The following is a 12,947-nucleotide window of genomic DNA, read 5'->3' on the forward strand; positions in this document are numbered from 1 at the left end:
TCAAACAAAAAGCTGAGATGGTTAGTTCTGAAGAGTGACACTAAAAACTGTTGTAAAAAATAGAAAAAAAAGAAGAAAACTTGCTACAGGTGCATCAGTCTGAAAGAAGAGCCGCTGATGTACCTTGATGTGCGAGGGCTTGGCTTACCATGGAACTTCAAATCCCATAGACTGTTTCTTTCCAGAGACTGTCATTTTGGTAATTTTTGGCACAATTTCAGATTCCATTCTGGCTGACTGGCAATCCCTTGTTTTTCCTAGTAACAGACAAAAAGTAAGTTGGAACTTAAGGTTGTGACTAACAAGCGTTAAATATAAAGTTTAACAAGTTACATCTCTTCAACCCAAAGTTACCAGTCTGTGATGATGAATTCTCACACTTTAGTGTTTCACTTGCATATATTACATATTTATTCAAAATAATCTGCAAACAGTTGCATTGTGAAAATATCATCTGTATCTCCAAGCATTCACATGACACCTATACCATTCAGCAAGATACCAGAAGCATTTCATACAGTATGAGGATGAAAAAACACTCTGCAGCTGCTCACTAGCTGATTAAGTTAATTCATAGTTAGTTTTTCTTCTGCCTTAACATTGTTGAGCCTCCACGATGTTGCAAGGTAAAAAAATGTCTACCTTAGGTACTGCTAGCAGCAGCACAAGCTATGTGTGGGCTACCAGGCCTTCCCTGAAATGTGGAAATAGAGTCGCCTTGCACTGAATTACACTGAAGCACACAAGCAATACCCAAAAGTTAGCTAATTTAAAGGTTATTTAGAAATAATTACCAGAGTTGAGTAACTTAATTACTTCAAAGGTATCAATTTTTACCATAACTTAAATGAAAACACAATTACAGTAAGGTTCATTCTTAATTTTGTGAAACTACAGTTTCACAACTACTAGCACTACAGTGCTATTGGTTTCTTATCAAGCTGTAAAAAAAAAAAAAAAAAAAAAAAAAAAGCAGCAGCGCTCTGGGGAGGGGGAGTTTAGACTCTTTTTTTCCAGAATTCCTTCTTTAATATGTTAGGATTCCTTCTGTCTTCAAGGAAAAAGACTTCCAGCTTTACAGCGTGAGTGACAGTGGCTGATCCTTGTGTTCTAAAGAACGTTATACACCCAGGAAAGTAAAACAATAACCCGTTTTCAGAATTAAGATGCAAGTTTTAAACAATCTTCATTTACAGATGTACCTGAAAACTAGAAAAATGCCACTACTTTTCCAGTAATAGACCCACTGGGATAGAGTCAAGTGAATAATTACTTTGAATAAAAAGTTAAATCTTTTAAATATTTTAGATTATTACTGTAATCTGAACTGTCATTTGGTCCTACTCATTTAAGTTAACTCTTTACTGTGTTCTAAAGTATGACGGGCACACCTTTAAAACCACAGATTCATATTGCTTTGCAGGTTATATATAAAGTTGCGGTCAAGACTGCTGAAGATTTCAGGTAAGGAAACAGAATACCACAGACATGCCTGTAATAGAGAGCATACCAAAAAAAGCTGTTGTGCAACTTTTTCTAAACAATCACACTACAGATCAAGGCATTCTTATTAAACTGATGACTTGGTCTTCATCTCCCTCATTTTATTATCTGCTGATATTCATTTTATTTGTATGCCACCTGGAAATCTCTGGAAGAAGTAGACTGTATGTGTATTATTAATAGATGCATACCAATTACACTGTAAATGAGGAAAAACAGTAAAACAAATAAAGGCAACAGCACAAATCACGGTTTACAATAATCACAAATTATGTAACTGACAAACAAATAGCAGAGTTTCAGAATATAAAATTCTCACATCACTGGACAAGGACTACTAGTTAAGCATAAAAATTTTTGTTTCAAGTTCCTACATAGATCACCTACAGAATTTTTTTAATATGTACTTAATCACCCAAGTTACAGTAAAAATTACATTACTTTTGTTGCCAGCTTGGTATATTTTTTTCCACTTCAATTCTACCAATTTTCAAGCAGCCATCACTTTGAACTGCCATTTAAACCTGAATGCTCTACCTGTCACTTGAAAACTGAATTACAGTTAATTCTCAGAAAGCACCATGTTTGAAATCTGGGTCCTAGGAACTAATAATTACAAAAACCACAATGAAATTAAAATGAGATTAGTTGAAAGAAACCAAGATAAAAATTCATATCCTAACTTGAGAATAACTTGCAATCTGTTAGTCATATTTGTTACATATGATGCAAAATCAAAAGTCAAGGGTTTTACAAAATACATCTTCCTTAATCAATTTAGAAATTAAGCTTCACTTTGTATAAATACTGTTGCAGTGTTCAACACTGATCCAAAATTATATGTACAAGGAGACAAAATACATTCAACAAATCAAGCATTTGGCACAGAAAACACAGAAATTTAAGATTAGAGATTAGGAAACACTAAAAGTTGAAAGAAGATACAAAAATAATATTACAAAGAGCAAGAGAAATAAAATAATGGTCCAGCAACAGTACTGACAGTTTGCGTGGGTTTTTTCCTTTCTTTCTTCATTTTTATAAAGCACCAATACTTCAGCACATGTGGAACAAGGAAGCAGACCGGGATCGTATAAAGACAAATCAAACCATAGAAAATAATCCTGGAATGGTGGCATTCAAATAGATGCAGACAGCACAAGAATTATTAGCAACAATACTGACAGAATCATCAAGTATAATTTTCTGACTTCAATGTTTTTATAACCAAGTACAATAAAATCAAGCAGCACATTTGAGATAAGGACCAAGTCTGGGTTTTTTTGTGCACTGCGGGCATCATTAAGGATTAGTAATTATGGGCTTCATTACAAAGGACGTAAGAGTGGGGAAAGGAGCATACTTTACTATCTAATCTATAGGGCACCAGTGAAAACTGCACGATAAATTCTTATCTGCTTTAGCAGGCAAAGCAAAACCTATTCAGCACTTAATAGATTGTATGCAAATCCTTAAATTGCACCTTGGAACTAAAAGGAAGCCAATGCACAATGCTGATACAATACTTAAAACACTTCTTAATCAACAAGCACAGAGAGTATCCTATGGCAGCTGAAGTACACTACAAACCTGGTAAAAACATAGGAGCAGTAATCCCAATCTCATTAGGAGAAGAACAGCTGTCAGGAAAATTGGGAAAGTATATAAAGGATATATACATTTTTGTCAAGATAGGCTTCATAAAGTTCTTCATGCTTCCTGCCATTTGGACACTCTTAAACACAATTTAAGTAATTCAATGACAATACATTTCCTAAATCAAATGTAAATATAAAATAAAAACAAAGATACATCTTTCAAACTCTTAAAGCCCCAATACCTCCTTGCTACATTCCACTACTCTAGCCTTGCAAAAAGTAAAAATAAGAGTGGATCACATGCAAGTAAATGCACCAATCAGTCAATGGTGTCAACTGCAGAGCAAGAGATTTTACTGAAGAGGGCAGTCCATAAAAATTCTGGCAATTCACTGAAGAAATTTTCCGTCCAGGAAAACAGGAAGTATACATTCATAAATTATAAAAATGTAAAGGCTTGTCAGCATGATAGTTCTCACAATTTAGAATGTTTAAAAAACAAAATTTCTAGCCTATTTTAAGCAAAGTAGTTTTCAGACAGATACTTGGTATTCAGACTGCACTGACATCAAGAGTACCTAAGTGTACTGTAGCTACAAGCCAAACATTATTCCAGAACAAGACAAGGTGCTGATGCACCTTGTCTGTGTTGAATTAGGATGAGCCTAATACCAAAGGAAACACAGAGACCTACACTGACATTTCCTCCAGTACAACTATGTCAGTGTGTGACAACTTGACAACCAACTTTCTTCCTTTTGCTATTCTTCTCTTTGCTTTTACCTTTTCTGTGACTGCCACTTGGTCTTCTGACTTAAGAGCATTTTGATATAGTCAAAAAGTATTACTAATTATGTCTGCTATAACTTCAAGATTATAAAAAGTACAAGCCCAAAATCTGATGGCAAAATAAATTAACTTGCAGACTGATGAACAGAACATAGATATATATATGCAAGAAGCAAGTAAAACATAGGGACAGTCTCTAAAAATTAAAACAGTCTCTCTGGGTGTTCAAGCTGGAATAGCAAAAGTGTATGGCTATAGTTAGCCATCTTCCCTTAGTGTAAGCGACTCCCTAGATTTTGTATTTCCTTTGTAAAAATGGTTCTAAGGAGTACCTGTAACAGATTTAAACAAACAAATCAAAATACTATTTCGGCTTCTTTATCACACATAATAGACTTGAGAAGTTCTTTTTTTGTTTATACACTTATGTTGAAAGTAACAGGAAGATAAAAATTGGTCTTTTCTCTAATTCTGTTGGAGGTATGGAAGTTATGTTTCAGTACCTGAAAGACTTAATTGTCAGTCTACTCTGTTCCCAGGTAGTTTAGAGGCGCATAAAAACAACAGGAGTCTGTTAAACAACCACCATTTCAAGAAAGGTATGTTGATACCAAGTGAAGTAGAGATACTGGTTTATTTGGAGAAACGTATACTATCACTGAGTATTTAAATCCACACTGCTTCATACCTTTTTAACAAGAGAAACAAAATGCCATCAATTTCAATTCTTATACAGAGAGGCTTCTCCTCCCAATTTGTCTTCCCCTCATCAAACTGTATAACAGCACTGAAACTTCAACTACACCATTGCACAGAAGCCCGCTTCCAGTAAGATGAAACAGAATTTTTAATACACCCAAACTCTGGTTGAAAAACAAGAAAGGAAGAGTGTCAACATTTAAGCATGTCTTGAATCTATGCTTTTTTAGATGGCAATCCCATTTAAATAAATCCATGTCTACACAAAAAAAAAACCTACTAGTAGTCTATCAGCACTGGCAAAGGAATGCACCTCCAAGGGAATTATGTGCTAATTAACTGTGACCAGTCTGCAGTCTCCTTTTCTTTAAAGCTTTAAGTCATTTACATGCTTTTGAAATTTTGACTTGGTTTATACCTATTCTTCTATTCTGAAAAGTGGTATGAGCACTTAAAGACAGCAGCTGCATACTATATCAATTCTGAATGGGGCAGGGGAGCCTAGACACGACTGACACTTCATAGACAGAATTATTTGACTTAGTGCTGTCTAAATCAGCACTGCCATGGAAAAATACACACACACCACTATACCTTCTGATCTCGATGATACAGTTTGCAACCCCTACTCTGCTACAGACTTTCTATATAACCACAAGCAAGCCACTTACACCTTTGTTTAGTGATTATATGGCAACAGCCACCAATTGCATGAAAGAAAAAAGACAATGCACTGGTTTTGAGCACCATGTCATGAGCTTCTTCCAAATATGTTTTGTGACTCACTGATTAAAAAAAATGTTTTTTGCATACACTACTGGCAGTGCAACTATTGAGTGTGTTAGTAATAACAGAAGCACAGATACAACACAATTCTGTCTGAAAAGCACATTTAATAACTGAGGCCTCCATCAAGATACTACTTCCCTTCCTATATACTGTGCTATGATTCAAAACTAATTTTAAGGCCCTACAATTGTGAAAACATTGCATATATGGACTACACATGAGAACCAGATGCAGAGATGCCAGCCTGATTACATAGAATTTCAGGCTCAAAATCATGTATCACCAGTTTGCCCACATGTACGTGGGTTCACATTAACAACTAATACAACCATCCATCACTGTAACCAGCTAGTTCAAAATTTTATTGTAACATAGCCCAGCTGACAAATTTCAGTTTATATATTGCTATTTATGCCGTAAAACTCACAAGCTTCTAGCCTTTAACTTAAACCTTTAATTTGCCTTAAAAACAGTAGAAGTATATTTTTCTTCCTTCAAACTTCACAGCACATAGGAAAAATAATATTAGAAAATGCAAAAATTTGTCAAAGGGATACACTACTGAAAATAATATTTTTCCAACTCAACTGAATTATTTGACACTCATAAATTCTACAAAATGCTGTAGGACATGGTGGCAACCTGCAGCACAGTCTAGGTAAGTTTGCTATAGAGCACGATGATCTTCAGTGGCAGTGGTACTGAGTATTAGTATTATCAACACATCACAGCACTGGGAATAGTATCAGAAGCCCAGGACTCTCAACCATGTCCTACCAGTACTTAACATGACTACTGAACTTGGAACATCCCAGATTTCCTAATTTTACACAGTTTGCTAATCTTTACAACATTCTGCCTGCATATAATTTGCCATGCATTCATCCCTATAGCCCATCATTCAAATTTCTTTGGATGTAAGAGTTCAGTGACAAAGTCTGGTGCATGTGTGAGAAGTAATTTCAACATACAGGAATCCTTTCTTATGCAAATATATAAAGCAATATAGGATAATTAGTAAAAGAAAAGTTAAATGATTTAGAAAAGTTTCTCCCACTCGTCTATGATCCTAGAAACATCAATGGCCCTTCAAGGAGCACCTCTGATAGCAAAGAAACACCATCTAGCTCTAATAAAACTGTCACATGTGAAAAAATTTCAAAATAAAATGTTAGTTTACTATTTAAATTATACCAGTTCAAAATATCCATTTTTCAAAAAAACACATGACATTATACTATGAACTGCAATACAAATGGATGCTATCAAAAATCCACAGCAATTGTCAAAATAACAACAGTCCACACTAATAGAAAAGGCAACTTGCTAAGTCACCTGCAGTGCTGAGACACAGCCATTCTAAAGATACTACAGAAAACAATTCTCCAAACCAGAGCACTGAACTTTTTCTTTTTAAACGAAAGGTTATTTCCTAATAGAAACCACAGTCAGGGGTTTTCCAGGTAACTTCGTCTTGTTGTTATAACTATTACCTTCTGCAAAGTTTCAGATGGTGAACATTACACTTTTTTTTTTTTTCATGAAACTGGGAATAGGCATTTTCACTGAAAAATGCTGAAAATAAAAATGTCTACTTGTGCCTGACTACAAGAATTCTTTGGTTTGTTTTTAAGGTTTGATACAGCAGGAGGGAGAAGGGATAGAGCATGCTATTCAGTGATATTCCTAAGTATCTTCAATATGGGCCAGTTCTCTGTGGCCCACAACACACAAACAGCACAGTAACTTGCTACCCCAAGACTGAAGTTCCAGAAAGTTTGCTTCATTACATGCAGCTTCAACAACTGGATGAGCAGTAGGCACAGTCAGAAGGGCTGGCAGCCTCACCTGTTACAGTTAGCTGTCACTTATCATTGCTCAGGCTTTACTTTCAATACCTTTAGCAAGATGAACTCTTTAGTCTGAACATTTTTTCAAGTGAGGTACCTGCCTGGGGCTGGCTGACTGTTTTTTTTTTTTCCCTCCAGACAGGGAGGGCAACAAACAGTCCAGGAAACTGGAAAAGATCAGACAGAACGTCTTATTTTCAAAATTGACACCTGAAGAAAATATTTGCATAATCCTTCAAGTGATCTTTTCACCTTCTGAAAATCCACTCAATTTGGCCTTAGAAAATAGTTTGCACTGGCTCTTATGACTTAAGTTTTAACAACTAAATCCCCCAAACACTTTTTCAGCATTCAATATGTAGATGCTTGTTGGCATTTTTGACCATGCTGGATTTGGTTGTGTCATCTGAGAGCAAATCCTACCATTCCTATGGTCTCTGTAGTTTTCTACCACATCAGTAAACTGGAGGTGTGAATCTGCCTCTGATAATCAGAAAAAGTAAACAAAACTGTGGGGCAAGAGAAAAAAATTATGGTATACTGACCACTGGCAAGCAAAAAGACAAACAGATTATCAAGGACAGACAAGGACTACAAAAATGAAAAATCAGTACAGCAGAAAAAATTAAATGACAGCTACAGTGACTGTGAAAAAATTGACAACATTAGTTAGCAAACGAACTTCAGGAAAAACTGCATGTAAGTAGAGGGAGAAAGTAAGAGGTCATGTACTCAGTGACAAGTTACATGCAGAGCTAACATGAACAAAGGAAGCAGAAGATCAGAACTGAAAACAAACACAAACTACGGGTGGAAAAAAGTGAACGTGGAAAATAATCATGGGCAATGATTGGAAAATAGGTAGAAAACTGGAACAGCTAGATAAGGGGTTTGAAATCATGAAGTGGAAAAAATGGAACTGCAATGAAAAATTTGGAATGATATGAGGAAATGTTGTGTTTAGGGCACAAACAGGAATTAAGCAAAAAAATCTGAACATGACTAAATAAATTACAGGATGACAAGGTCTCAGACCCTGACATTATATCAAGTTGAAGTGAATGGGGTGGTATGTGTTGTAACACAGCAGTAACATTTTCTTCCCTGTCTGGCACTTAGCCCAAATTTCTGGACTGCCACCATTCCTCTTGCCATCAACACTTCCTCCCCACCTGAAGCCAAATGATACAGAATACCACAGTTGGCCACTGCTGCATTTTCTTGTTCTCCTTACCTAAAACACTGAGCTTCCCAAGGAACTTTTCTGGCCTTCAGAACTTATTCAAATTACATATATTCAAATACCCAAACAGCACAAAATTAATGTTACCTATTAAAGCTCTTTCTTCTCTGTGACTCTTTATTGCAATCATTTCATTGAATGGTGTTCATTTAATTTAGAATGTCTGATGTACCACACAAACCTAACGTCTGAGAATAACATTTTTATATAAAATTTTTTACTGACTTCTACTACAACCGTGAGCATTCAGTGTTTTCGCAAATTAAACTTATGTCTCAATATCTGGATGCTTCAATCAGCATCTATCTCTAAGAAGTTATGTTTAAGCAACACATGTCACAAGGAACGAACGCATAGTTCAGCTCTGTATGTAGACCATTGGTATGGTCTTTCCAGAAACACAGGTAATTGGTCTGCTTTACATACAAGGCACTGTCACTGGAGTAAAACTCTCAAGATTTCCAGTTTCATTAAGTCAACACCTCCTGTGTAAAAGAATAGACATTTGCTGCACACAGAAAAGTCAGATGGGGAGTGGGGGTTGGGGTGGAGGGGTGTTCATTTTCTTCGAGAATCTACACAAACATCAGCTGCCTCCTTTTGATGTTTCTGATACGTAAACATGTAAAGGTCCAATGGGAATTCACAACAATAAAAACAGCAACTTTCTCATCCGTCAAGTTTTCAAAAGAATGTCCCTGCGGTATTTCTCATACCTACTGCTTATAGATAAATGGACTAAAATCCAGTCCTTCACATAATTGTAACTCGGTACAACTCATCCTGTAACTACTGAAACCTTATTTGTGGGAGGTGTAGTGCTTTGCACTCTAGCAATGCCAATGATGCCCCTTCTCAATCTGTAACTGAAGCTATGATCTGCTGTAAAATAATTTATTAGCCATTTACAGTTGTTCTGTAACAGCACCTTTACTCTCCCACAAATACAGAGCCATAAGTCGTTGGTGGTGTTTTCTAATTCAACGAATTCTTCTTAAATGACTGTGAAATGTCTTTCACTGAGATTTAGAAAAAGCTCGGTCTGATATTTCTGAAGTGCAACTTCCTACCATAAATGGTCATGTAAAGAGCAGAGTCAGCACTACGGGCAGGATAACCCCAAAAAGATATCCCCTTTAGCCAGTCACTTAATTGAAGAGAACACAGAGAGTCCATGCAAATTACAGGCATTTCTGTTAAAACCTTGGCCCAAAATGAGTATGCAAAACTGAAAGTACAATATGTACGTTCTCTTACAATTATATTGAATTTCCAAAAATAACAGACAACAATTTCAGGTTTAATTCTTAACTAATATTAGAATGCCAGAGGATGGTGCTATTTCCCTGAACATCATCCAGGTAATTCAGAAACAACAGCATGTCTTTTACTCACTGACATTATCTACACAAGTATGTTCCTGTTGCTTGTCCTGCAGGAGTACAAGGCATTTTACAAAAGAAAGCTTTCCTGATCCACAACTTCTATTTATGCACCAAAGTTACTTCAGTATGAAACAGAAGTTTAAATATAAGAATAATAGTGAAGAAGAAAGGCATACCAGCAAACTGATAGTATATAGAAAGTAAAATCATCTTACATCCGTTCAACACTTCCACAACCATTCTGCAAACTTTCTCCAGAAACTTAATGAGGTGGCCTTTTAAAGTTGCAGAAGAAAAAAAATTTATTTATTAGTCCTGCATAATTAAGTATGTTGAAGCTGCAAGAATTTTCAGCATAAGTTCCAGAAAACTGTGTTTTGCTAACTCTTAGCGTAGTGGGAACTTCAAGGTAAAATTAGCTAAAACCTTATGTAATTTAATTTAGGTTCTCTGAATTCTCAACTATCCCACTCTGCTGACGACATTACAAACCACACTAGACCCTGACTGGGCCAGGAACCTGACATATCTGTGGGAAAATTAATCAATTTTTTTCTTAAAAGTCAGTCAAATTTGCAAGTTGTTACTTGTCCATGAATTCACTTTTTTTATTTCTTTGCAAAGTTAGCCATGTTACATTTACTTTATGCTCCTCCATGATTTCAGGGATGGCAGTGCAGATTGCAATGTCACACCATGGCACATTTCAGAGGGGAAGATTTGGGGCTTCAGAGGACCAAAAGAATAACCTAACCATTTATCAAAAATTTATCAGCTATTGAAGAGAACAGTTTAAGGGCTTATGTGAGACATGATTTCAAAGAATCAAAAATGGTCAACAGATTGAATAAGATTTAAAAAAAAAAAAAAAAAAGATCAACACCCAGCAGTAGAGCAATTACTGAAAACACTATGTATACATACACCCACCCTCCTTTACTGTAAATTTAAATACAAATGAATTCAATAACAAAAGATAGACGTTATTCATGAGTACAAAGGAGACAGACTCACTGACTGACACTGACTTTTGCATTTCTGCTTGCAAGATTATGGTAATTAAACAGCAAATCTTCAGAGATGTCCCCTTTTAATTTGTGTTTTTCTTAAAAAAAACCAAAAGATAGACATATTCTACTTACATATTTTACAAAAAGTCAGCCAGACTCCAATTTTGAAAGCTTTACCTATAATGAAGATGAAAGGAAATGACAGTATGCGTTAGAATTTCATTAAAGGTAAAGACAGTAGGAATGGTGGTATGGGATTGCCAACAGAAATGGGACTGGAAAGGTAGAAGCACATTATGTGGAACAGTTCATATTTCAGGGGTTTTTACTTTGCATAGTGACAAAAACTGACTTCTTGATCATTCTCGCCATGCCTACCACCTCTTACTCTATTAATAGAGATGGATACATCTTCCCAAGCCAGTAGTCAGGGGATTTCTTTGGGATCTGGTAAAACGGGGTACAAAGTCCTTACTACAGGACAGAAACTGTAAATGATACGTATATCATTCACAGCACAGTAAATGTTCAGACTCTTGACAGTTTTTGGGTTGGGTTGGGGTTTTTTTGCACTTTGGTACGCTACAATCTTCCAATTAAACATTATTTCGCTATAGACTACTAATCAGCTTTGGGCATGAGCCTCAGTTGAAAACCAACCATATTTGTGTGGGATGTTCAGTATCTGTTCATATACGGAACTCAAACCAGACCTGTCCTGCATTTTTGGTACAAATACTTAAATGCTAGTTAAATTCTACAGTCCATAACCATAGTGGAGACTTGAACTCAACAAGAACTGATTTACTACATTGTTCTGCTTCCATAAGGACAGAAAACTATTATTGAAGAAAAAGATACTAAAGTACAAGGACAAATAAAGTTACAGAACTTTTTCTACATGAACCATAAATATTCTTGTAAAAAACATACCAAGGAGTACAGTAACTGTCTATATTGAAAACCGAAGTTAGACACAAGAACACAAAGTCACTGCCAATAAAAATCCTGTAATATGGTGAAAACTATCGTGCTATTATAAATCCCAAAATAAAAATCATGGAAAGATATTATTTTGACCAAAGAAATTAGACACAGTCATTTTCCAAACTGTCACAGAACAATGTTTAGTGCTTTTGTTTCTTGACTATTGGCAATTTTAATAAATTAAGGAAACTGACAGGAAAAAGCTGACAGTATTCACCAGAACAGAAATAATGATGCTGGAAGGCAGGCTCCAATGAAGATGAAAACCAGTAAAACACAAGACTGATATTCTACAAGCTTTCCTGCTTTGCAGAAACAACTGTGTTCTATGCAAGGCCTCCAGCTCAGTGAATAAGCAATGCCTTTCAGTCTGGATGGAAAAAAGCTCCTGAATAAACAATAAGCTGTGAAATAGGAACTAGCGTATTACATTTAATCTCTCACTTTTTAAGGCAGTTTAGCAGAACAGTGCCTGCCCATGCTCCCCAAGACAATGGGAACTTTTTTCAGAGCAAGTTATCTTTAGCTGTGCACATGGATGCCTTCACTTAAGTAACTGCTGTAAATAAATTTTTTAAAAGAAAAAAACCCAAGATGTCTGCTCACATGAACTAATAATACATCTGATGGAATGATGCAGAAGGCACCTCTGACAGCTGATAAGCCCGAACTATAGAAGTACTTCCAGACCTAGCAGCTGATAAACCCCTGAATACGACAGAACTGGATTAAAAGATGGAGGAAAGAGTGGAAGATATATTTTACAAGGTTTTACAAAACAACAGAGCCCAAAAGGTAACGTAACTTGAAAATCCTACATTTATTCCAACTAGGCTCTTGATATCCAAAACTTAAAAAGCTACTGTAAATGTACAGCCTTGTAAAACAGTTAAATGATACACTGAGTTTACTTTGAAAAGCTGTGAATCTTGAATAGATTAATATACATTTAAAAGCCACCTGAACAATTACTTTGAAGAGAAAAACATTAAACATGTTCAGCTTTTTCTCATGTTCAATATATCAGAAGGAATAAATGTTAAGAAAGGACAAGTTAGAAACAAAGGCATTAAAAATGCATTGTTCTCCTTTGC

General features: G+C 35.7%; 1 protein-coding gene across 2 annotated transcripts in view; it reads right to left on the reverse strand.

Moving 5' to 3' along the window:
• HBS1L (HBS1 like translational GTPase) overlaps positions 1-12,947 on the reverse strand; it is a 61,420-nt gene that overhangs the window by 25,374 nt on the left and 23,099 nt on the right. Inside the window, exons 1-2 of one of the 2 annotated variants that reach the window (XM_074896369.1) lie at positions 10,999-11,019; positions 149-257 (exon numbers count right to left, since the gene is read on the reverse strand). In XM_074896369.1, the coding sequence (XP_074752470.1) occupies positions 149-228 (80 nt within the window). In that variant the 5' untranslated portion in view covers positions 229-257; positions 10,999-11,019. Of the gene's footprint in view, positions 1-148; positions 258-10,998; positions 11,020-12,947 lie in introns of those variants that run through there. The other variant, XM_074896367.1, reaches the window with a different exon arrangement.

Source organism: Athene noctua, chromosome 1 (genome assembly GCF_965140245.1).
Source record: "Athene noctua chromosome 1, bAthNoc1.hap1.1, whole genome shotgun sequence".
NCBI classification, from domain to species: domain Eukaryota; kingdom Metazoa; phylum Chordata; class Aves; order Strigiformes; family Strigidae; genus Athene; species Athene noctua.